Raw genomic sequence first — 26,700 nt, 5'->3', positions numbered from 1 at the left:
TTAATGAGTCCGAATGTTTATTTCATGCGTTTGTAGCATACCTACTATTTTGGCTGTGAAGTAATACATCTAGGTACTACCCCCACGCGCCCACCGCCATCGGGACCATCCGTCCCCGACATCAGCAAGTGGGATAGATGCGGAGTTTCATGTATTGCTTACACAGCCACCTGGGAGCGTGGTGTATTTCTGGTGACCTACATTCCATAATCTGGACACTTTGTAATGGTAAGCTCACGTGTCTAACCTTGATTGAATGGTGAGTGTAATTCATTGTTATTTGGTGAGAATTATTGTGAAACTGTGAATTATGATTGAGGCAGTCGAGCATAGCGGTCTTTACGTGACGTCATCTCTGGTATCGCCGCGTTTCTTTACAATTAATTTTTGTAATCCATTTAGATCGAGGCGATCTCGAGTTATTTTGATTTGAAATCCATACTGTTAATTAAAACCAAGTATTACCTATCGCGACGTGATATTATTTCATCGCTCACTTGTGAATCTACCCTCAATAATTGATTTGAAAATACAATTAATTTTTAAAATCCGTTGAAATCTAAGTGATCTTAAGTTATTTTGATGTGAAATCCATATTGTTAATTAAAATCAAATATTGGCTGTCGCGACGTGATATTATTTCATCGCTCACTTGTGAATCTACCCTCAATAATTGATTTGAAAATACAATTAATTTTTAAAATCCGTTGAAATCTAAGTGATCTTAAGTTATTTTGATGTGAAATCCATATTGTTAATTAAAATCAAATATTGGCTGTCGCGACGTGATATTATTTCATCGCTCACTTGTGCATCTACCCTCAAAAAATATTTTTTTTTCATTAAAATACAATGCACCGTTAGAAATTGATCCTGCTGATTTGCCAATGCAAGGATTATGTAATCTTTACCCTGTAACGTTTAGTAATTAATAAAATTGCGACAAATTATTGCTCGTAATGCCGTGATAGATCACAAATCGTGCATACTATGAAAACATGAGCTACGCATATGAAAATTAATGTTACAGTGTCCTGCAGCCAGAGCCGAGCGAACTTGCAGACACCATACCATTACGCCCGTGACACAGAAGCAGCTGTGCAGCATCTTCTGTGCTGGAAATTTGGAAATAAAAGGACAGGTTTCGTTCTAATTGTTTATTAGTGAATTTTATTTTGAGTGTAATGGCGAAGCATAACAGTCGAACGTAACTAATAAGCTGTCACTTTTCGTATTGGCCCATTTTACCGTGTTACTTATTTTTGGAACACTTACCCGTGTTACTTATTTTATTTTTGTTTGTTCATAGAATGAAAGAAAACGCACTCATTGAAGTTTAAATTTTATTCTGAGATTTTTGAAGTCCCGTATACATTGGAAACATGTTTTTTTGTGTCTGCCACCTTGCATTTCATAAACCTTTTGAGTTTAGCCTGCATACATGATAAACCTGATACCGTGCAAATGATGATTTCAGTAACAGCCAGCTATGTTGAACCACATCGCGTCTCTCGCAATCTGCCGCAGCAACGGCAACGGCAAGCGGAAAGGATCAGCCTCCGTGCTTGGGTTGGACCTCACCACCACCACCTTTGACTTGGTCGCGTGCATCATACTTTATTAAGCTGGTGAGCAGTTCCCATTTCGTTGGGATTATTTTGAGATGTTTTACTTCTGCATAGAAGTCTTGAGCGAGTTTGATTTTGATCAGTAATGTTCAGTTTCAGTTGATCAGTTGACGCTGATCGTACCAATGGTTCTGAGTAACATGATTTAAAGACCTGTTTTTATTTTCTTTTTTTTTTTTTTGGAATTCACTGTTAACATTGTTTTGCTTTCGACGGACTGAAAGCTTGTACTTTCGTAGGACTGAAATTATGCCCGATGGACTGGGCACTACTGTTTTGCTTTCAATAGACTGAAGGCACGCCCGATGGACTGGGCAATACTGTCATGCTTTCGATGGACTGAAGGCATGCCCGATGGACTGGGCAATACTGTTTTGCTCTCGATGGACTGAAAGTACGCCCGATGGACTGGGCACTAGTGTTTTGCTTTCGATGGACTGGGTATTGTTTAGTGACCGCATCAGAAGTGCCGGAGCATGTAAGAGGTGCACGTGGTCTGCTTTTTATGTGCAGAATGCTCTTTGCGAGGAGTAGCACTTACGCGGCTGAGATGGTTACTTCTGACGAGGGTCTGGTATCTGCCGAAGGACTGGCAATGCACCGAAGGACTGGTGTTGTTTTGTTAAAAATGAATTCCTGTTTATGTACTGTGTTCATATGAGTAAAATTGAAACTATCAATTCAGAATGTTATTTATTTTAAGATGTCTTACAAAAATTTAGATCACATATGACCAATTTTTTTTTTTATGCCAGATAATTTCCCCGTAAATTGATATTGACGACAATAGTAGTGATACTGTCGAGCAATGAATTAGAGCTGTTGTGATTTGTGTTTTTAATGTTTGGGATTGTTTTGTTTTCACATAAATTTGAGAGTACCCGCCAGATGGAGGCGATGATTATTGGAGTGTATCCGTTAGATAGCAGCGATGATTACTGACGAGTATTTTTATTTAGTCGTTGCTCGATGGACTATTTTTGACTAGAGAATTGAGGATTGTTAAAGTAATTTTGACCAATTATTTTTTCTGGTTTGATTGATAACAAAGCTTGATTTTAATAGTAATTTGAGTGAGACCCAAATTGTGGGTCAGGAATGACCGAACGATGAGATACTGTGCTGAGTATTTTGTTACAGAATCAAATGCATACACCCACACACGAGGACGTGTGTAGCGCAGGACGGCCGTGTCGGAGCGAGACACCAGAAAGACGTATTGCAGCATTACAGTTCATAGTTAAACGCCTGTATAAAATCGATTAGCAATGTTTGGCTACATATTATTTGCTTGTAACGAAATCATAAAGTTGCGTAGAGAGTAACGCCACCATCTATTGGCGTATTGATGAACTAAGATGACAGGTAGAAGGCTTTGGAACGTCAAGAGGGGTATCTTGAGTGAACGTAGGCACGAGCAGGCATTTTTGTCGTTATGTTGGTAGACTGGTCAGGCAGGTTTACCAACTTGAATTGGAGGCGGGAGCGGTTGGCTCCGCCGCTGGAACTGGCTTCCTTCTTCTTGATCGGACCGCGCTAGAGATCGGACGTTAGCCAAGCTCGTGCCTAATTCGCTACGTTCCTGAAGGCTTACACCTGAAGGATTATTCTGAAAGCTTATAGATTCTCACGTTCTTTAACCGTTTAGCTAAGTGTTTTATTCCAAGTGTTATTTTGATTTCTTATGTGCCATTATAAGCTTACTTTTGTAAAATAAAGAAACTATGTGTTGTTTTGAAAAGATGTGTCCCGCCGAGTTTGTTGCCGGGTTAAATCTTCTCGGGTCAGAGGTGTAGGGTTGGAACCGGTTTAGTTTGACTGAAATAAAGATTTGAACGATTTCATGTGATCTTTTTATTATCAATTTAACCAGTCAACATTCTAATAGCAATTAGTTCTTTTCATCATTTAGTACTGAAATATAGTAGGCACTAGTATGGTTAATGAGTCCGAATGTTTATTTCATGCGTTTGTAGCATACCTACTATTTTGGCTGTGAAGTAATACATCTAGGTACTACCCCCACGCGCCCACCGCCATCGGGACCATCCGTCCCCGACATATATATATATATATATATATATTATATATATATATATATATATTTCGGGGATCTCGAAAACGGCTCTAACGATTTCGATGAACTTTGCTATATCTAATACCTTTAAACGAGCAATTCTTGTTTATTTATTTATATATATATATAATATATATATATTTCGGGGATCTCGAAAACGGCTCTAACGATTTCGATGAAATGTGCTATACGGGGGTTTTTGGGGGCGAAAAATCGATCTAGCTAGGTCTTATATCTGGGAAAACGCGCATTTTCGAGTTTTTATATGTTTTCCGAGCGAAGCTCGGTCACCCAGATATTATATAATTAAACGACCAATTCTTGTATATTGGGGATCTCGGAAACGGCTCTAACGATGTCGATGAAATTTGCTATATGGGGGTTTTCGGGGGCGAAAAATTGATCTAGCTAGGTTTTATCTCTGAGAAAACGCGCATTTTTTGAGTTTTTATATGTTTTCCGAGCAAAGCTCGGTTTCCCAGATATTATTATTGATTAGTTGTAGATAGTCTGAGAGACAAGTGACTTGTATGAAGTTTCACTTATCTTAGCTTACCTTTCCCGCAGTGTGGGCATAGCTTGTCCCTGGCCAGGTGGCTGACGCTGTGCAGCTTGAGGTGGTCTTTCCGCTTGAACCCCTTGTGGCAGATGGGGCACATGTGGGGCCGCTCCGGGTCCGCCGGCTTGCCCAGACCCGCGTCGTGTGACGTTACACTAGTGGCATGTATGAACAAGTCTTGTCTGAAGCTTACCTTTCCCGCAGTGTGGGCATAGCTTGGCTGACGCTGTGCAGCTTGAGGTGGTATTTCAGCTTGAACCCCTTGTATCAGATGGGGCACATGTGGGGCCGCTCCGGGTCCGCCGACTTGCCCAGACCCGCGTCGGGGACCTATGAAGTTACACTAGTGTATTAACAAGTCTAGTCTTAAGCTTACCTTTCCCGCAGTGTGGGCATAGCTTGTCCCTGGCCAGGTGGCTGACGCTGTGCAGCTTGAGGTGGTATTTCAGCTTGAACCCCTTGTGGCAGATGGGGCACATGTGGGGCCGCTCCGGGTCCGCCGGCTTGCCCAGACCCCCGTCGGGAACCTATGAAGTTACACTAGTGGCATGTATGAACAAGTCTTGTCTGAAGCTGACCTTTCCCGCAGTGTGGGCATAGCTTGGCTGACGCTGTGCAGCTTGAGGTGGTATTTCAGCTTGAACCCCTTGTGGCAGATGGGGCACATGTGGGGCCGCTCCGGGTCCGCCGGCTTGCCCAGACCCCCGTCGGGAACCTATGAAGTTACACTAGTGGCATGTATGAACAAGTCTTGTCTGAAGCTTACCTTTCCCACAGTGTGGGCATAGCTTGTCCCTCGCCAGGTGGCTGACGCTGTGCAGCTTGAGGTGGTATTTCAGCTTGAACCCCTTGTGGCAGATGGGGCACATGTGGGGCCGCTCCGGGTCCGCCGACTTGCCCAGACCCGCGTCAGGGACCTATGACGTTACACTAGTGGCATGTATGAACAAGTCTTGTCTGAAGCTTACCTTTCCCGCAGTGTGGGCATAGCTTGTCCCTCGCCAGGTGGCTGACGCTGTGCAGCTTGAGGTGGTCTTTTCGCTTGAACCCCTTGTGGCAGATGGGGCAGAGGTGGGGCCGCTCCGGGTCCGCTGGCTTGGCAAGGTCCGCGTCGGGGACCTAAGAAAATATTCTTTTTTCAGTTTAAGGTCCAATCAAAGATTCATTCCTTGCAAAATTTGCAAACCTACCATAGGTTTAGGTAAAGAGTAGAGACCCTAAAGTGTCATTCTATGGAACTTGCTAACTATGTAAACAAACCATACATATTCAATTACTAAGGTACATATACAGGGTGACATTTAAGTCGTGATCAGTAATATGTTTTTCTAACTCCATAAACAACGAGCAATTTAATGCCCCTACTCTTACTAAAATCAGACAAGATTTTATTTATTTTTTTGTTTAGGTATTTTTTGTCATTTATTTTACTTTTATAAGTGGATTTAGGATATTACAACGGCTTATTAAGATATTTAAATTAGTAGATTGAATCGCCTCTTTGAATCGGAACTGTTTGAAGGGATAAGTTCGCCTTTGTACTAATGATGTGTGTTCTTTCATGTTTTATGTTTCTTTTTGTACAATAAAGTATTTTACTACTACTACTGTCATTGACATCAATTTTGTCATTTGTCCCAGTTAGAAATAAAATTTACTTAATTTTTCACCACTGCCACTTGTAAAAGTAAAATAAATGACAAAAAATAAAAAAAATCATGTCTGATTTTAGTAAGAGCAGGGGCAGTAAATTACTCGTTGTTTATGGAGTTAGAAAAACATATTACTGATCACGACTTAAATGTCACCCTGTATATCTGAAAGTAAAATTATTACATTTAAACATTACCTACATTTACACAGGTGAGAAACTTTCATCTTAGCTTACAACTTACAATAAACAAATATGGTATAACACACGTTCACGAGCTCACAACGCCACCCCTCCTTAGAGTATTAACTAGCGCGCCAACACAAAAGGTCGTATATCCACCAAGTCCCATACTGACCATACGACATTTTGTCTTAAATGGGGGATGAGATCACCGCGGTGGGGACTTCGGGCCCGTTTTTTATATATTTATGCCTGAGCCTAACGTCAGCGTACAAAGTAGGTATAAGGGTTCCTAGAATTGGTCTCAAACGAGTTGTTCCATTAATTTCAAGAGTCATTAGAGATGGAAATTGCAAATAAAGGTAATTAAAAAAATATTTCCCCCCAATTTTCGCATTTTGTTTCTGCACGTGTACGGTCGTTTCGCTATTTCGCTACATTTGGTCTAGACGCGCCTTCACGCACTTCCAAAAACGAGCTCATATTAGGCGCGTATAAAAAGCTAGTCTGAAACCGCCGCTTTGAAAGTATCGCGTCAATAATATTGTGTCACAGAAACCCCAATAGATCCACTAGTATGTAGTATTCTTAAGCAAAAACTTCGTAAGTGACGTTAAAACTTATATGAAGATACGACCTTTTTGATATAAATGTCAAGCTTGTACTAAACGCAATTCTGACCATCTTAAGCCAGTAAGTCTTTTGAATAAGGTTTAAAAATTGCCAGTAAACAGTGTGTCGATGATACGAGGGGAGTTTAGGGAGGGGCGGACGAAAAAAGAACTTGGGGGCTAGCTACAACTAGTTGGTAAAAAAGTTATCGACAGTCCAGTTCGGATTGCGTATCAATAGTTTAAGCTGCGCGTTTTAAGGGTTCCGTTCGCTAAACTCAAGGGTTGCTAGTAAGTGACCAGATTTTGTACCCATAACATAAAAAAAACGGGTTGACAAAACGCGGCTAGCGAGCTCAGATCTGGGGCCGATTGCATAACAAACTACAACTAATATTACAAGCGGAACTCCTTATTTAATAAGTTAAATTAGAAAAGGAGTTCCGCTTGTATAATATTATATTAGTATAATATTAGTTGTAGTTTGTTATGCAATCGGCCCCTGATGTGATGTGCAATTGCGGAAAGTTTTCAATATCATACAAAAATATGAGGGATTACCGAAATAGGTATGTCTGGAAGATATCGCTTTTTAGCGATAAGACCGACTGTTGTTTAACCACTTCTTATCTGTATTATTAGTATTGCTTTCTGTAATGAGATGTGCAATAAAGAGTATTTGTATTGTATAGTAGGTGGTAGTCATGCGCACCAAAGGTCATTCACAGGATAAATGGACATTTTGTCAGTACTTTCTGTATAAAGCTGCCATCTCTAAATTCGCCGAACCCGGATAAAAACTTAAAAAACCCGGACATTTGGCGTGCGATTTACGCCGGACGCACGCCGGATTATTTCCCTTACTTTATTAAAAAAAACAATTAAATTCAATAAGGTGTTTCCTCACATAAAAAGTATCCGTACATCCCACCCCCCGGACGGCCTCCAAACTAGGACAAATCCGGGGAAACCCGGACGGATGGCAGCCCTATTTCTGTAGAACGTTTTAGTTTGTTAACTAACCTCTGTCATAACGTCATCTTGTTCCTCATCAGCGACCTCCTGTTTAATGTCGAGCAGCTCCTGGTCACTCACGGGGTAAATGGACATTTTGACATGAATTTACAGGTTGTAGGTACTTTCTGTAGAACGTTTTAGTTTGTTGACTAACCTCTGTCATAACGTCGTCTTGTTCCTCATCGGTGATCTCCTGTTTAATGCCGAGCAGCTCCTGGTCACTCACGGGGTAAATGTTCTGCTCAATGAACATTTTGTTGTGGGTTTGGAGGTGCTTTTGGAGGTGGTCTTTTCTGTAGAATGCTGAAAAAGAAAAAGATTTTAGTATATAGAAATAACATTTTGCTAGTTTTTAATCTTCATGAAAAATTGAAATGTTCTTCAAGCGCAACAACAACACCCGTCTGAGAGGTCATCACTTAAAGTTAGAAAGGCATAAGTCCCACAGTAACCCATATAAGCATTTTTTGAGCAACCGAGTAGTGAGGGCTTCGAACAAACTCCCTGAAGATGTGGTTTCACCACAAAATGTGAACCAATTTAAAAATAAACTAGACAAGCACACCTATACATCTACTTGTCAATGACAACTGTCAATGATTACTGGATACAGGCAATATCAGTTGTCACAACTGCCTGCCTGCTTATAGAATGACAGCGTTTTACACAAAAATAAAACGCTAATTAAATAACTTACCATATTCGGAACCTAAAGTAATATATTGAGAGTGGCAACACTGTAGTTAGTCGTATTGTCCTTTTCTAGCATATACATCCATCTCTCTCCCACACCCCCACCACTTCAGGCAGTTGCGTTTGACAATTTTGACAGTTACAAACAAACGCAATTTACCTAGACATTGTCTCAAAATTAAACATATTTACACCAGGCAGGATTAAAACTAGGTTCCGAATATGGTAAGTTATTTAATTAGCGTTTTATTTTTGTGTAAAACGCTGTCATTAAACAACTGTACCGATATTCGGAACCTAAAGTAATATATTGAGACGTGTTTGTTATCGCCTGGTGGTGGGAAGACGCCAAGCCAATGTGATTATACATGTACTTACATATTATGTATATGTAATATTATTATATTAGGAGTGTTTAATTAATTATGTAGTACACCCTTTATTTTAACACCTGTGAGGAGAGAGGTATTTAGTAAAGCATACAATTTTATATACCATTATATTATGATACTAACTTTACATTTTATATACGTATTTAATGTAGGTACTTATAAATTTTCAACGAAAATAAGTGAGTCACCACAAGGGTGCTATAGTACTTGATTATATGTATGTGAAACTATGTAAAAGAAGATAAGTCAGTCTACTCTTCAGGGAGCATACAACATCTGTGATATGGAGTGATGTAATTCAAATATGAAAAGATAAAAATCATAAAGTACTCGAGTAGTTTTTATTTATAACTCCCAATTATTGACAAATTTGATAATAATGATCTAGTAAGGTAAGCAGTTGCAGGATATAACAAGGACAAGACCTTTCTTATTTCCAGAATCCCTCAGGATTAAGTAGACGAATATTTTAAATATTCGTTATATCACTATCACTACCCACAAAGTTAATATTGGGTAGATACTTAATAAAATGTCATAGGGAATACTTTTAATGATTTTACTGAATTCTTTTAATGACTGTGAGCCAGTGTGAGCTATATACTTGGTTATAGCTATAAAATGCATTTAATCGTTTGTACGCTTTATTAACGTGAACGCGAGCTAATGGACCTAAACAAACCTTACTTAAAATTGTGAAGGTTACTTTGAGAGCTTAAGCCATATCATAATACTCATGTGGGCACTAGTTACGACGCTTTTTGGTGCTCTTGGCGTTCAAATGGTTAATGTAGAATTGCCACAGAGCTTTATCAATGATATTTGTATAGGTGCAGCTCATTCTGCTTATATTCATGTTTAGCTATCATCAAGTGACCTTAATTGTACTCATTATTGTCTATATATGCAGTATAGTAGTTTACCTTATCTGGTGCCTACTAGTAGACATAAACTTGATTGTTTCTGAACGCTAAAGTGGCTTAATTTATGTAAACCATTCATAGACATAGCTTAATTCTGAATATTCAGTCTTCTCTTTCCAGATTAAGAATAAGGTACTTAATTCGAAACCTTAGCTCATCGCATATGTGTTTTTAACCAAAATGAAAATTTCAGTTTATTTTGTGATTTTACATTATTTGCAATAACTGTGCGGAAGCATGGGGTCCCCGACCTTTTGCCGGGCACCCGTGGGCCCAAAGCCAACAGCGCAGATGCCGTTTAAGAGGAACCTATTTTATCCAATGCTAGGGTCAACACTTTGTCGAATCTATTTGATATTTATGTATATTTATCCTCCTTATAACCTAAGGGTAGGTAATTGTAACTTTTTGATATCAAATATACGCAGAATTGTCAATTATTTTGTATTCTGAAATGCATATAATATTACTGGATTTGGGCCAGTGTGCTTTTGTATACTATATCTCTGGCCTACTATATAGGCTAGTCTATTAACATCCCGCCTCCTGGAAGGCAGTATACAGACTTCTTAGATATATTCACGGTAGTGCTAAGAGTGTGGACCTGGTTTTCCGACACTTGACTGCATGAGATTATTTTTCAGGTCTCGAGCAAGAAGGGTGCCTAGATAGGTTGAGGTCCTCAACTTGTGGATTTGGTAGGAGCAAGACACAGACGGGGTGTAAATTAGTTAATCCACCATGTTTCAAGAGATTCATGTGCATTGATGCCTTCAGGTTACACTGTAGAGACAGACTAACACTTTGGCAGAGTTTTGCTAACATATAATAAATGATTGCATTTGTTTGGGTGTACAATTACATGTTCCACACCAAAAACATAATTATTTATATATTTCAATCTATTTTTGAAAGGTTTGCGTTTCAAAATAGCTTCGCCTTTTCGCAAGGCGTGCTCCTGTTCCCCTATTTTATTGTGCAAAGCGAACAGTATCACAATGCTATAATTTTGTATAAATTGAGAACTAGAGGGTCATGCCCTAGACGTGACCGCCCAGAAACTGTGCTAGAACCGTTCGTGCAAACCATTCAGTCACTATTTTTAAAAACCTTTTGTAGTGGGTACATTCCACGGTCTTAAATTTATTAAACGTGTAGTATCAAACTATGACAAGTCATGATAAGTGAAATAAGTGATAACAGTATCTGGTCCGTGCATAGAAGCACTTGCCCTTGAGGTTAGGGCATGGGTAGTTTATTATAAACTTAATCCGTGCATAGGAACAGTTACGATACAGATGGTTTAAAACTTCCAGGGTCACAATACAGACACAAGGGTGTAAAACACATAATTCATAAACGCCCGTTAGGCCAGTTTTGTATATTTTATTTCAAACATGCTTGTGCAGCACCGCCAGCACATGATAATTTTCCTAATATACCATGGCAGTCAGGGATATAATAATTATGTAAAAAGGTAGGTAACCTTGGTCATGTCGTGTACATAGGTAGGTACTCGTAAACATGTTAACTGAAAGACAAGTGCTCTCCAGCCAAATATAATTTATGCAACTGTGAGCTGCTCTTACATTGGGATCATATGTATTTATTTCTAGTCTGCCATATTGTAGCAGGCCTAGACTTTAAAGGTTTTTAGATATTTATAGGGCCGTTAAACGGACCCTTTGTACACCTTGAGCAGGCTGTTTGTTTCACACCATGGGTAATATATATTGTAAATATAGCTTATTTCAGAATGGAATCGTAAGCTCTGTCGTGTTGTGAGCTTACCGAGCCTGATTTAATTAGAGTCAGGATTATATGGACCTTGGAGGATTGACCACTCCTTATTCTAATTATCAATATTCTGCCTGGGCTTATAGTGGAAATTAGGTGACTAAATCTCTTAGTATTATCTATGCCACCCAAGTTATGAGGCTTAGCGTCTCCAGACCACAATTTCATAATAGGGTGCAAAGATTTTTTCATCTTTAAAATAAAAATGAGTCGAGATAGGCCTGGAATCTTAGGTTTTTATTTTACCTATTATAATTTTAGAAATGTTATGTAAATGGAAAGCAGTTTTCACTTTTACCACAGTTAATTAGCCCAATTTTGGGTTTAGCCAATAGGGTGTTCGGGACCCTTGAAATAGATTGGTAAACAAAAATGAAAACTCTAATAACGAAGCCTTGCCTATTTCGACTGATTTTTACCCAAAACATAATTTTAAACCATTTTTACTTTCTCTAAAAAGAGATATTTACAACTTAATCTTTGTAATATTTTTGTGATTGTGGTCTACTCGCACGCCTGTGTTATGACCATATCATTTATATTTCTGTGAATATGTCTGACATGCCTTGCGCAGGCTTACATAGGTTATAATATCATCATCAATAACTTGACGTCAGTTTGTGAACGAATCAAAGATTCTTTTGGCACACCTTACGCAGGTGGAAACATGGCAGCCTTGCGCAGGTTTAGATAGGTACATAATATATTGGTTTCATCACAAATAACTTGACGTTAGTTTGTGAACGAATAAAAGATTCTCTTAGGCGCACCTTAGCAGGTGGAACCGTAACAGACGTAAGTTTAAGAATAAGTATCATTCAAATCAAATACCCTGAGTTTATGGGTAATATTCCCTAAGTTGCGGGTTCCTTGCTCGACAAGGTGAAAGGCTTTACGCAGGCTTTAACAGGCACTTTTAGAAAGTGTCATTCACGGACGCTCAGATTTGCCAAAACTAAACTTTAACTCTACAGTTAACTAATATAATTTGACAATATCATGGACTAACCTACTACTAGTAGGTTAGTCCATGACCATATAAACCAAACCATGCGTCTTCGTCAATGAATCAATCTAAAGATTCTCGTATCGTTAATGCCCTTCCATGTCACAGGCTTCCGATTTTATTTGAAACGTTTACAAGTGTACTATTTATGTAGGTAGGTAGGTAGGCTTAAGAATTGACCCTCTTGTATGTAGTTACGTATAGAATTAATAATCAAGTTATTCAAATTCAAAATAACACAAGCACATATAGCACCTACATGCAAGAGTTCTTTTCCTTAACCTTTTAAGCTGTAAGTACCTGCTAAGTTATATATTTAAGTAGGTACCTACCTACATAAATCAAAGATCTAGTTGGAGAGATATAAGTTGGTAGATACAGAGTGAAATACTTCACGAATTCGCATGTCATTCTTGCGCAGAGCCATGCTAATCTCTCTCTATGTCTAGTCAGATTTAAGTTTATGTACTACCGAAGTACTCACTTTCCACAAAAATAAATGCAATGTTTGCGATGTAGGTTTGTTCGTTACCTTGTGTCCCTTAGAGCGGAAATAGAAGCCCCGCTTCGCGGGGCTTCGTCGACTCCTATTCGGGTACACGTTATTTATCAGCAAGTTTATTACCAAAAAATTAATTTTGCAATATTATATTAACCCGGAACGGGATAAAAAGATAAATTGCTGATAGATACTTGGACAGATAAAAAACCTACACGTCTATAAGCTTCTACCTTAATACGTAGGTTCTACGTAACACGTATTAACTATCCGATCCATTCGTATTCGAAAACACAAATCACTTGAAGGGTATACCTCCACACATCACCATTTAAGTATTATATAATTTCAACCGTTATTATACACACACAAAGATTTAAACTAACAAGACTCGGAAGAGACATAATAAAATTAAATTATAATGGTGACACGTGCACGCTTTACCAGCTCGATGTGTTTTCTACCATGTGTTTTAGTATTTTCATTGGCATAGCCACGGTGTGCGCAGGCAGCCTTTTAAAACACTTGCACATCACTATTCCGGATCATTTTTATTTGCTAGATAGTTTAACGGACAACTAAATTTAAATATTTATTTCGAACGCAAAAGCCGTTAGAAACTGTTTTTCAATATAGTCAGCTAAACTGGGGTACAAATTCAAAAACTCACCAGCAGTTTAGCTTCACGACCTTCCAGATGGAAAAACAGCAAGCCAATGTCTAGGTAAATTGCGTTTGTTTGTAACTGTCAAAATTGTCAAACGCAACTGCCTGAAGTGGTGGGGGTGTGGGAGAGAGATGGATGTATATGCTAGAAAAGGACAATACGACTAACTACAGTGTTGCCACTCTCAATATATTACTTTAGGTTCCGAATATCGGTACAGTTGTTTAATAATAATAATAATGTTTTTTTTACTATAGTTAGTCAAAGGACAGTCTCGTTTCAAACATAGACAGAGAGAATGATACTATATTTGTCTTACACTAGTATGGTAGGGCGGTAGGGTGCTAGTACTAGTAATAGCACCTAAAAGAAAACGATGAGTATAGTTTTCCTGGTTCTTACTGGTTGACAAATTGGTTTGACTTGAATTGAATGATAATGTTAGAGTTTGCAAACCTGACGTCATATAAAAAAACCCGTTAAAAATCATATAAGGAACGTCTATCCGACCTTCACTCACACAAACAAGAGGGACTTTGGCTAACTAATGGCGTTATTCATAAACGGCTGCTAACGTAATCAGTTCATGATCGTCGTTTGTCCCTACCTGTCGTTATGCCATAGAGAGGGACAAACGACGATCATCAGCTGATTAACTTAGCAGACGTTTATGAATAACGCCATAAGTCTTTCACCTATATGTGTGTCAACCCAATTAGAGGTAATTTAAGGCCCTTAGGGGCCATTTATAAACGTGTATAACACAAATTCACCCTATAATTGTCAATTCAACCCCCCAACTGTCCGTGTCTCCTTTGTGCCACCCTTCCGTCGCTTTTTAAACCTTGCTTTTATTATCCCAGCCAGATTCTGAAATGACAGTGCCACTGTCTCAATTCGTCCAGCCGTCCGTAATCTTCGACCGTACATTGGCCAATCGAACTGTTATTTAAGCATCATCACTGCACCTTATAAAACAAAGTACCCCGCCGCGTCTGTCTGTCTGTATGTTCGCGATAAACTCAAAAACAACTGAACGGATTTTCATACAGTTTTCACCTAGATGTAGATTGTTAATGTTTAGTGTAAATTGGTTGAACTACCCGTGCAAAGCCGGGGCGGGTCGCTAGTGTCGGATAAAAAGAGCTAACAAGTGTACTAAAGCGATTCGTCCGCTCGTTTGCCTCAAGTTGTTGACTTAAAATTATATTTTGACGAGCACTTTTAAGGGTCATTCGCGTTGCGAGTGTGCTTAGGGTATAAAAAGGTCAACTACGGCGTTGCGTGAACAAGAGATTTCCAAAAAATGCCTTAAAAATAAAGGTAAGGTGTAGGATTGTATGGGGAACCAATAAACGCTGAACCGATTTGGATGAAATCTATATTGTCTACATCTTTGATTTAGTTGAAAATGATACTAAACTTGAGTTAGAACCTAAACTTAAAGAATAAGTAACCTCAGACGTCGCAGACGCTTAAACCCCCCCCCCTGCATCATACATCTGGGTGGCTCCACTTCTTAAATCCATCCTTGCGTCCTAAGGACCAATCCTGCCAAACGAAATCTCTTGTTCACGCAACGCCGTATTTTAGGCCCTACACTATTGGCTAATACACTATTGACTATTGGCTAACCATTGCAGAATGTGAGTGAGCTATTTAAATAAGTATGTCAGTTAACTGTGTACAGTGCCGGCCCGAGCCCTTGATCAGGGTAGAGCGAAATCGGGTTTTGGCGCCCTTCGTTGAAGTTTTCAAGCGTATTTTGGGCCCCCGCCACACTCGCGTCTTTTAACTTTTTTCTCATTTGTCATTTTGGCGCCCCCCTTGCCATCCGGCGCCTAAGCGGCCGCTCCACTCGCTCTACCCTAGATCCGGGCCTGACTGTGTAGATACAAGGTAATGTTAACTTACATTTGTCACAGAGTGGGCATACGTGGTTCTTCTCCCCGCTGTGTATGGTGCGGTGGATATTAAGGTGTTCCTTCCTCTTGAAGCCCTTGCCGCAATCCGGGCAGATGTGGGGCCGCACCTCTTTGTGCTCCAGGGTGTGGCGGTCTAGGTGCTCCTTGCGTTTTAGTCTAAAAGGTTCAAGTCAGTCAAGACTACAATAAATATATTTAATAACCAGCTTTGTAGGACATCTTATATTATATAGATGGCTGTTAGAGTGCTTTAAAGTAAGTATATAGGTATTATATTATGTTTATTTTGTTAGTTTTAAGTGTTTGTAAAGTCCACATGCTAGTGTTTGACAGTTGGAAAAAAGAAACTGATTTGACTAGTAGTCGAATACCCTATATTTTAAGTAACTTACGCAGTCCCACAGATTCCGCACAGAAACCTGTACTCCTGATTATGGACAGCCAGATGCTGCTCCATATCAGCTTTCTCGTTGAAGCCCAGGGGGCACTCCACGCAGCGGTACTCCGTGCTGCCGGCCGGGCTGCGGACTATGATGGCTCGCTTGCTCTTAGCCAGGAGGCTGCGTTTCATCATATACTCCCCGGTGTCCAGGAATTCGGGATCTGAATGATTTTTTATTATTATTTTGATACCTTAATACGTGGATCAATCACAAATCCGTGGTTACTGCAATATGTCACCTACGCCATTTGTGAGAACTACTCTTCGACCTCGCCCCACACTTCTTTTTATAATTCCCAGCACCAACACAGTAACTTTAATCACTAGCCCTCTGTATGTAGCACTGAACCACATAAATCATATTCATCTCTTCGACCCCCAGACAGACATACTCTCGCAGAAGGAACCGAGACTCCTAGCCACTGCAACTCGGTATTTGGAGTCAATCTCCACACCCACGACTATACCCTCATAATTTAGTATTAAATTTATTAGTCATGCATATAGTATAGTACTAAGTAATTAAATAATTTGTTATGTTTAATAACTTACATGTCTGGTTTAACTGTAAATGTAAGTTAGTCAATAAATAAACCTTATGTACATATAAATTGTCCTAAGATTTAATATTTTCAAAAAATGTGTAATGTGAAAACACTGATTTCAGCATCTTTCAATTAAAGATAAACTCTCAGATGTCTTCAAACTAGAACATTTCTTGTCAGCATGATTGTTAATATGATTTTTTTTAGGTATTAGTAACCTAATCTAGTAATATTACTAGAGTTAGACCAAGATAAGGGCTTTTTTATAGTATGGTCATTGAGTACTCAATAACAAATGGTTTGTTCGTAATGAAATGAAAAATGAGATATATTATAATTTTTTGTTGACTAATATACATTTAAGAGATGTAAACTATAACAAAACTAGTTTATACCTTCAATTTGCGCCATTGCGCCAAAATCAGTGAATCCCAGAACTTCTGAAAACACAAAAAACCTTGAAACTACTTTTAAAAGTAAAAACTTTCTTGCGCCAAGCCGTTACGTCGACTCAAAAAAAGAACATGAAATGGTGCTCCCCCTCTAATTCCTACCAATGTCGCCACGGCTCCCCTCCGTATAGGGGTGACTACCCTTTGTCCCTAGCTTCCCCTATTGGAGGGGACCCTCCCCACTTCGGACCGACGGGGAGGGTGGGCAAACCTTACCCTTGCATTGATTCAAAATCTACCTGGGTTTCTAAATACGGACGCGATGTTGTTAAGTAATAATAATACCGAAGAAGATATTTTAGGAGTTTTAATGGGTAATGATGGGTAATGTCATTTTTTCGGCGCGAAAAAGTTCACGATTTTTACATGTTACAAATTAAATTATACTTAAATTGATATAGGTGATAATGATAAATAGGAAAACTCACCGTGGCTATTAGAAATCCAGCATATGCCAGTATTTTACAATAATTACTGGATACAAAAAAAAAAAATAACAGCACAAACACGACAACACCTATCACCCACAACAATACAAGTGAACTGACATGAATGAATGATTGAATGAAATGGAGTTGACTATCTTTTTTAACTGGATCTGGCATGAGGGGTGGGGGAAATGACCGAAAGGGATAGTCTTATGTATCTTTTAGTAGGAGTAGCAGCGAAAGCGCTATTATTGTTTGTCCTTGTCACAGTTTCACTTTTTTTTTTATTCCCCACCATAAATTAGTATGGATGACGGTGGGCAACAAATAAATTCGACCAATCATAGTGTCGCATTGCCTATCTTTTGTCCCTCACGGTGGCACGCGTATACCACTTCTATAGGATCCTTTTATGATTTTTATGACTCACTCACTCACTAAACTTGTCAGTGACGTCACCGTACTCAGTGTCACAACTCCAGTCACAGTTGTCAGCAGCGTTGCCAGATGGTCACAAAAGTCACATTTTTCGTGACTTTTCGCCTTCTCGTGTGACATGTGCGTGACTTTTAATTTTGAGGCAATTTTTGTGACTTTTTAAGATAGTCGATTTTTTGACAAGTTTATTTTTGCAATTCGTATAATTTAGGAACTCTAGAAATTTGACACTTGCACTGACCCTTGACGTTACATCAACAATCATGTTTATTATCAGTCATGGCAAAATGAGACTTGTTACCTTGACGTGACGGTGTTATATAGTTTGATAGTAGTAGTTTTTTTCAGTGTAATGATTCATTTCTTTTAGTCTGTATCTATACTACTAATGAGTAGTATAGATACAGACTAAAACTACAAAATTGTAACAGGTATTGTCACTTTTGTTGAGCTGCAGACTATCGGTGGTTTTTCTCAGGGATCATAGGTTCGACGCTTTGCTGTCACACAACCCGTCTGTGAAATTCCTTAAGAAATATACTTACTAAACGTATTTATAACTAGGTATGGGCGCCAGCACGCTGTACAGCGTACAAAAAAAAGGTTAAGCTAGAATGAGATAAAGTAAACTATTTCTTTGAGCTTGAGACAGTTATGTATTCTAAAAAAACTATCAGTTAGTATAAGAAGGTAGTACAGAGGATAACCTTACGCTATTATTATGTATCTAAGCTTAATACTATTACAGTAGACTGGTTACGCAGTCTAGATTAAAGTTTATCAATTTCTAATCACTAAAGTATGCACCGAGCATTCAAAGTCTATAGAGAGGCCACTGTTGTGTCTGCTAAAGTTTTAAAATTAACTGAGAGATTAGATTGAACCACACCTGAGTCACGTGTCTGTAGCAGAAGGCAGTGGAGCCGTGGCCACGCTGTTCCAGTGGCGTGCCGAGGATGCAGCCAAAAGTCGCGGTGACACGCGTCGAAACCGTCGGCGCGCGTCCAGTTGGCTGACTCCCCAGTCACACCAACGTCGCGGTGAGCAGCATGGACCACGAGCCCAAGGCTACAGCGGCATCCAGCATTGACACGTGCCCGGAGAAAGAGTAAGCGTGCCCAAGTAGTGGAGTGGACCGATGGATGGATGGGTAGATAGGTAGATGGGTAGATGTACAATGGTACTGCATCAGTCATTTTGAGATTTTTGAGCGCTCTAAAACCATTAATTTTATCCGGGGGTAAATTATTTACGCATATACTTTTTTATTTTCTTTTTATTAAAGATTCGCAGACAGGGAAATCGACTCCACACTCGCGTTCGCGCTTCCACACCGCGACAGTGTAAAATTTTAAAACTTTTTTTTTCGATCTGACTGACTGTGACTCGTATCTTCTTAGTAGTTTGTGGACTGATGTGACTGGGTTAAGGTTGGTAGATTAAGGCGTGCCCAGACGAAGACAATCCCCCCCCCCCCACTCCGACCAAACTATCCGATCAAAACAGGACGCGCGGACGCAAACACCAATTTGGCCAGTTTCATCAATTTTAATTTTATGGTGATACGTTGCTTGACTGTACATTTCTAATATTTCTAATAGATTTTTCTGTCATCTATAGGTAAAGAACTATTTTGTGTATTTTTTTCAAAATTTTAGACCCAATAGTTTCGGAGATAAAGGGGGGGGGGGGAATGGTCATTTTTTGCCTATTTTCTTGAATAACTGCTAAACTATTTATCCTAAAATTATAAAAAAAAATATTTGAGATTCTTACAATGAGCTCTTTCATTTGATATGTAACACGATATAGTTTGAAAAACTTTATTTTATAATTTTCTCATTTACCCCCCAAAAATGGCCTCCATATTTAAAATTCATTTATTTACGTTACACGTCCATTTTTGGGTCACAAATTTACATATGTGTGCCAAATTTCAACTTAATTGGTCCAGTAGTTTCGGAGAAAATAGGCTGTGACAGACGGACGGACAGACAGACAGACGCACGAGTGATCCTATTAGGGTTCAGTTTTTTCCTTTTGAGGTACGGGACCCTAAAAATGCCCCTAACCGCGAAAACTAGCGTCACAAATTGGTATTCTTGCGTCCGCACCCCATTGTATCGGTAGTATCGGTCATAATCGGCGGGCCAAATTGGCGTTTGCGTCCGCACGTCCCGACCCGATCGGACAATTCAATCACCGGCGAAAAATTGTCCTCGTCTGGACAGGCCTATACTATAGTCTGTAAAGCCATTTCAGTAAGTAGAAAAAAGCGTCAAATTTAAAAAATGTAGGCGCGACGGGACGGGTCTTCCCATAGAAAATTTTAATTTCGCGCCCTCTTCTACTGACAAAGTAATTTGACTGACTTCATAATAACTTATTATCGTAATTTTCTTTTTCGTTTTCAACAAGAAAAAAATCAAGAAAAAAAAGGAACTTACAATTCATGAAATCGATCACAAATAACATTAAGTATAAAGAAAAATCATATAAGGTTAGTAGATTTTTCTTCTCTTTTAGATCTTTCTAAACTAAATCGATTTACCAAACCATACTATAAAAATGTGACTTAAGCAGCAAAAACGTGACTTTTAGGGAAACGAAACGTAACTTATGACTCCAGAGCCCTGGCAACACTGGTTGTCAGTCTCACAGTGTCAGTCGACTGCCGAGAGTGCTAAGTTCACGTGTTGTTTTATTATATAAAACTTTAATAACAAAACCAAAAATGGGTTTTGAAAATGAACTAGAAGAATTAGCCGTGAAACTGTTCACTATTGATGCTGTAAAGTTTGGAGACTTTATGACCAAGAGCGGGATAAAAACACCGGTGTACTTTGACTTGAGGGTTATAGTCAGTTATCCAGATGTTATGGTAATTAGTAATTAAACTCGTTTTTACCCTAATCAATGTTGTCGGTGTCAGACCATTTGTTTATCTACATAATATCCTAGCTTTAACATGTCACATGTATGTATTTAATTGCTACTTACAGGAATTGATATCAAACCTACTGTACGACTTCGCTGTAAAGGGTAGTAATTGCAATCATTTATGCGGCGTCCCTTACACAGCTCTGCCAGTAGCTACGTTGCTCAGTATCCAAGCTAAAAAGCCTATGCTCATGCGGCGTAAGGAAGCAAAAGGCTATGGTACAAAAAAAATGATCGAAGGACATTACAAGACCGGAGAAACCTGCCTTATAATTGAAGACGTAGTGACTTCCGGTTCCAGCGTACTGGAAACGGTTAAAGATTTGAATAAAGAAGGTCTTAAAGCTGAAGAGGCTGTCATTATTCTGGACCGGGAGCAGGGTGGCCGACAAAGTCTCGAGTCAAATGGTGTTCAAATGAAAGCTTTGTTCACAATGACGCAATTTATTGATATACTGGCGAAGCACAACAAAATCACTGCTGAAACTGCTGAGAATGTTAAAGAATATTTCAGAACTACTAAAGCACCAGCTACTAGTACGTATTTTTATAATTCTTCCTTATGAAATGTCCTCTGACACTGCAGATTTAACTAAATTTTGCTCTGAATGTCTGTTGACTCATCTAAAATCATTTAGTATGTATAATTATTTATTTTTCAAAATGTCAGTTCTATCTAACAGATTTCAAGACATTTCCAATAGACATTCAGATCTAAGTAAGTGTAAGGGGTCCAAATTCCATCCCAAGGACCCCAAGCCAACCTCCCCTGCTCCGCGGTCACCCTGCTGAAAAATGAACGAGGCTCTGGCGACCCACCAACCCGCACTGGACCAGCGTGGTGGGCTTACGGTCCAAATCCCCCCCTTATGATAAACGAGGGGTGGCCTTTGCCCAGCAGTGGGACACCAAAATAGGTTAGAGAAAAAAAAAAAAAATTCAGATCTGAATTCATTTACGAGGGGTATTCAAAATATTCTCGGTATGAGAATGAAAACAAACAAGTACGAAAAGTTTGATATTTTTATTTTTCAATATACTCCCCCCCTATGTTCATACACTTAAAAGATCGATCAATTATTTTTTTTTAATCCCTCGTAAAAATATTTTTTATCTTTCGTGTAAAAATGCTCCTCCACTGCCGCCTTCAATGCTTCATCGTCAGAAAATTTATTTCCACGCAGATCCTTTTTAAGATTGGGGAGCAAAAAGAAGTCGCTGAGGGCTAAGTCCGGACTATACGGTGGGTGAGTAACAGTTTTAAACCCACATTCAACAATAGCTGCCTTGGCAATATGAGCAGTATGGACGGGGGCGTTGTCATGCAGAAGCAGAATACCTTTGGTTAACTTTCCTCGCCTCTTTTCTTTAATTACATCCTTTAATTGACGTAGAATGTTAGCGTAGTACTGTCCTGTGATATTTACACCTTTTTCTTTATATAATCGATTAGTAATACTCCTTCACAATCCCAAAATATCGTGGCCATGACCTTGCCAGCTGAAGGGATGACCTTGAACCTCTTGGGATGAGCTGAACCCTTAATGTGCCACTGCATGGACTCTTGTTTACTCTCTGGGTCATAATGATGAACCCAGGTTTCATCTCCAGTAACTATTCTTTGCAGCACCTCATCAGGATTTTCACCGCACAGGTCAATAAAATCGGAACAACAAGCTACACGCATGTCTTTTTGAAGCCGAGTCAGCATTCGCGGAACCCATCTTGCACTTACTTTTGACATATTAAGATGGTCATGTATAATATCATGTACGGTACCAATAGAGAGATTGGTTACTTGTGCTATAGATTTTACCTTCACTCGACCATCTTCCAATATAAGTTTTTCCACTTTATCAATATTTTCTTGTGAAGTAGCTACTACAGGCCGGCCAGGTCTAGGGTCATCTTCAATACTCTCCCTTCCGCGTTTAAACTCGCTTGACCACTTTTGAATGGTAGATAAAGAAGGAGCAGACTCACGGTAAACACAATCCATTTCCTCTTTTATGGTTTTTTGATTTTTACCCTGTTTTGTCAAGAATTTTATCACGCATCGATGTTCTAATTTAGTTAACATTGTCAATTCGCACATGATGTTCATGTTTGTTCAGCAACTGCAGAAAAACAAAAGACCATCTCGGTTCGAATTATACTTTTTTTTAATGTCAATGAATAAACCTTAGCGGCCAGTAACGAAAGAAATTTTAGAAGAGGTCGTAAGATATCAATACCGAGAATATTTTGAACGCCCCTCGTACCACTCTAATTTTCAATTTGTTAAATAACATTCAAGTAGTAAAAATGCATTTATTATATTTTCAGAAGAGCCAGTGGATAGGACTGCACTGCCTTTCGAGAAGCGAGCCGAGCTTGCAACAAACCAGATTTCAAAACAGCTGTTCCAAATAATAGCGCAGAAGAAAACCAACCTCTGCATCTCAGTAGATTTGACGTCTACTACAAAAATACTAGACCTTCTAGAGAAAGTTGGAGAGCATATCTGCTTAGTGAAAACCCATGTAGACATCATTGAAGACTTTAATTCTGATTTTGTAACACAAATCAAACAGCTGGCTCAGAGATTTAACTTTTTAATTTTGGAGGACAGGAAATATGCAGATATTGGCAACACTGTGGCTCTCCAGTACTTGAAAGGGCTGTACAAAATTGGGGAGTGGGCGGATTGTGTGACAGTACACTCCTTGCCAGGGGAAGGTATTTTGAAAGCTTTGAATGGGTCTACAAATGGAGTCAGTAGAGGTGTCTTCTTATTGGCCGAGATGAGTAGTGAGGTAAATATTAAGCCCCGTCTCCATATCGCGCGGCAAACCATCGAACATTGGCTCGCGGCAGCCGCGCGCAATGGATACCAAGCTGCCGCGCGAGCCAACTCGATGCGCCCGGTATCCATTGCGCGCGAGCCAATGTTCGATGGTTTGCCGCGCGATTTTTTAAAGTGTCACAGTAAAATCATAAGTTTTTGTTTTATAAAATACCACCCAGGAATCCAGCACTATAATTATTTAGAAATTTCATCATAAATACTTTTTCAGGGTAACCTCATCACACCAGACTATACCAAAGCAACAGTAGAAATGTCAGCAAAGTACCCAGACCTGATCACCGGATTTGTCTGTCAAAACAAAGACACCTTTAAAGATCCAGGTCTAATCCAGCTGACACCTGGAGTACAGCTGGAAACGTCAGGGGACAGCCTGGGCCAGATCTATAATACCCCAGAGAAGGTTATACTGGAGAAGGGTGCGGATATAGCAGTGGTGGGAAGAGGCATTGTGGCAGCGAAGAGCCCGGAAACACAGGCTATTGTGTATAAAGATGCTCTTTGGAAGTGTTACATGAAGAGAATTTCTGGGAAAATGGAGTAAAACTTCTTTAGCCAACATCTTCCGTTGCTAAAAAAGGCGGCATATAAAATTGAGGCCCAGTAAGTTATTCACTCACAGATATTTTGAATGGAGTTGGCAACTGTCGTAGGTTTTTATAGATGGCGCCAGTATTGGTTTTATACTTGGTCAAGCAGATCTTGTCAGTAGAAAAAGGCTGCACATTTAAAAAATGTAGGCGCAAAGGGATATCATCCCATAGAAAATTTGAATCTCGCGCATTTTTTTACTGACAAGATTTGCTTGACCAGCTATACCTGTCTCTTGTTTTGTTCTATGAGATTTGGCTTAATGGCTAGCCATCATAAAATCATCCACGCCATAAAAAAAAATAACAAGGGTTATTTACACTATACCACAGAATAAGTAATAGTATTATCATACAGAACGGACACGCACCGCCCCGCCCCGATTCGGATTACCTCGCCCGCGACATGAATGTTTGCGTAAGTCGCTCTACTGAGAGCATGTCAGGATTCCGTCAGAAACTCAATGACGCGTGTACAGACGTGCCGCGCACACATATAAACGTAAATAATTTTTGATGTATGGCGTGTCCGCCCTGTGACTATACGTAGGATTGAAGCCCTTGCTACACGGTCGCCGACAAGCCTTCTAACCGTCTGTCCTTGGTCTGACCTTGGTCAGTTTTGGTCAAATTTTGTTGGAAACAACTGTCTACACGGTCCGTCCAGACCAAGGCCACGCGGTCTGAGAGGCTTGTCGGCGACCGTGTAGCAAGGGCTTTACAGGTAAAATCTATGCTGACGCCATCTGTAAAACACTTCAACCGGCCAATCTTTTTAGGTGACAATAATGTTGACCAGACCAGACTACATTGGACCAGATTAACAATCTATACAAAATAATATGTTATAGATAAAAAAATATTTGTTGATCATATTTTAAACATGTTAAATGTTTGCTGTGATAATAGTTCCTTCAGATTTGGTGCTATTTGTTGCCATTAATCAATACATTTCAATGTATACATTCCTACATTTTTAACAGTACATATGTGTACATTGATTCTAAGATTAAGTAAATTTTGGATAGTATGAGTAGTTCTATTATAAAAATAAATAGTGTATCTATTATTTGTGTATTATTGTTTGAAACCATTTAAGAATAGCCTCTCCTATACAGTCAACAACAGAAGTTCCCTCCCTTTTCCACACTTGCCTCCCTGTCACACTTACGTACGAATTTACAAGTGCGACAAAGAGTCCGCGGTAGGCCCTCAGGTCCAATTACAGCAGGGCATAATGCTCTTCAGGTGCTGATTGAGCTACACTTTCGGAGGTTAGGTTAATCATACATATAACATTAAAACAAACTTGAAATAATACTTATTTTAATTGAAAATGCCTTATTTTCTCATTAAATTCGTTCCTCCTTCTCATTTCCTCAATCTCCATTTCTCTAAGCTTTTCATTGTGTATATACTTTTGTTTTGCATCTTCCATCTCCATTACTCTCAGCACATGGTTATGCTCCGCTCTCTCTCGCTCCTCCTGCAGCTGAGTTTTGACCAATTCCTTCTGAAGCTCCAGTAACTCCATTTTGATCTGTTTAGTTTCAGTTTCCGGTTTCCGTTTACCTAAAAGAAATTTAATAAATATTATAGGATAAAATGAAACTATTAAAACGGATTATATTGCGTATAATGAATTTATATTACATCCCGACGTTTCGAACCCTTTACAGCGTTCGTGGTCAACGGTCACCCATTAACCACGACTCCCACGAGTGAAGAGGTGAGTGTCACCCGTTGAGGGGTTCGAAACGTGGGGATGTAGTATAAATTCAATATACACGATATATTTTAGTTAGTTTAGTTTGTTTATTTCATAATGATAAATTACAGTATAAATTATTCTTGCGCTAATCTATATGAATTTACATTATGGTCGTCAATAATGTAGCATGCAAACGTATAATTATAAAATGTCAACAATAATAATCAAAAAACAATACAAATTATTAACACTAACAATTTATAATCCGTTTTAATAGTTTTATTTAATATTTCATGAGTAACTATCAATCTATTATACAATTTTACCTACAATAAGCTTAGGGCTTGTGTTGTGAGTACTAGACAACAATATGTATAATAAATAGGTCAACACTTATACGCATAAAATACATCCATAACTTAGGAACAAATATTTGTCACAAGCACTTAAAAATCCTGCTTTATAGGCAGGCGCAGACTACCAACTAGACTAAGCCGTTAATTTAAATATTAATAATATTACTACTAGAGTGTTATAGTTGTACATGCCATCCATCATACTATCCATAATTTATTACTAAACAATTATTCTTAGTGACATGTTAAGTCTACAGGTACAAGCTATATTATAAAATAATTATATAGACAAACAACACTCACGAATCAATAAATGGTGTAGCCT

At 39.0% G+C, this 26,700-nt stretch overlaps 2 protein-coding genes and 1 non-coding gene across 3 annotated transcripts in view; 1 reads left to right on the top strand and 2 right to left on the bottom strand.

The window, feature by feature from the left end:
* LOC134650798 (zinc finger protein 268-like) overlaps positions 1 to 17,598 on the bottom strand; it is a 33,509-nt gene extending 15,911 nt beyond the window's left edge. Inside the window, exons 1-11 of the mRNA XM_063505732.1 lie at positions 17,496 to 17,598; positions 17,011 to 17,055; positions 16,021 to 16,231; positions 15,618 to 15,784; positions 7,881 to 8,029; positions 7,733 to 7,792; positions 5,213 to 5,383; positions 5,077 to 5,181; positions 4,875 to 4,979; positions 4,641 to 4,791; positions 4,262 to 4,594 (exon numbers count right to left, since the gene is read on the bottom strand). Coding sequence (XP_063361802.1) covers positions 4,262 to 4,594; positions 4,641 to 4,791; positions 4,875 to 4,979; positions 5,077 to 5,181; positions 5,213 to 5,383; positions 7,733 to 7,792; positions 7,881 to 8,029; positions 15,618 to 15,784; positions 16,021 to 16,231; positions 17,011 to 17,026 — 1,468 coding nt within the window. The 5' untranslated portion in view covers positions 17,027 to 17,055; positions 17,496 to 17,598. The remainder of the gene's footprint in view (positions 1 to 4,261; positions 4,595 to 4,640; positions 4,792 to 4,874; positions 4,980 to 5,076; positions 5,182 to 5,212; positions 5,384 to 7,732; positions 7,793 to 7,880; positions 8,030 to 15,617; positions 15,785 to 16,020; positions 16,232 to 17,010; positions 17,056 to 17,495) is intronic.
* LOC134651280 (U6 spliceosomal RNA) lies at positions 12,914 to 13,017 on the bottom strand. The gene has a single exon (XR_010097100.1). It is a non-coding gene; the product is annotated as a U6 spliceosomal RNA (small nuclear RNA).
* A 3,004-nt stretch (positions 17,599 to 20,602) lies between the features above and the next one.
* Positions 20,603 to 24,291, top strand: LOC134650885 (uridine 5'-monophosphate synthase). Its single transcript, XM_063505821.1, has 4 exons — positions 20,603 to 20,814; positions 20,936 to 21,410; positions 23,199 to 23,668; positions 23,930 to 24,291. The coding sequence occupies exons 1-4, from the start codon at positions 20,668 to 20,670 to the stop codon at positions 24,260 to 24,262; spliced, it is 1,425 nt and encodes a 474-aa protein (XP_063361891.1). The 5' UTR covers positions 20,603 to 20,667; the 3' UTR covers positions 24,263 to 24,291.
* Positions 24,292 to 26,700: the final 2,409 nt, after the last annotated feature.

This window comes from Cydia amplana, chromosome 9 (genome assembly GCF_948474715.1).
Source record: "Cydia amplana chromosome 9, ilCydAmpl1.1, whole genome shotgun sequence".
In the NCBI taxonomy this organism is placed as follows: Eukaryota; Metazoa; Arthropoda; class Insecta; order Lepidoptera; family Tortricidae; genus Cydia; species Cydia amplana.
This window is presented reverse-complemented; position numbering and strand designations above follow the sequence as displayed.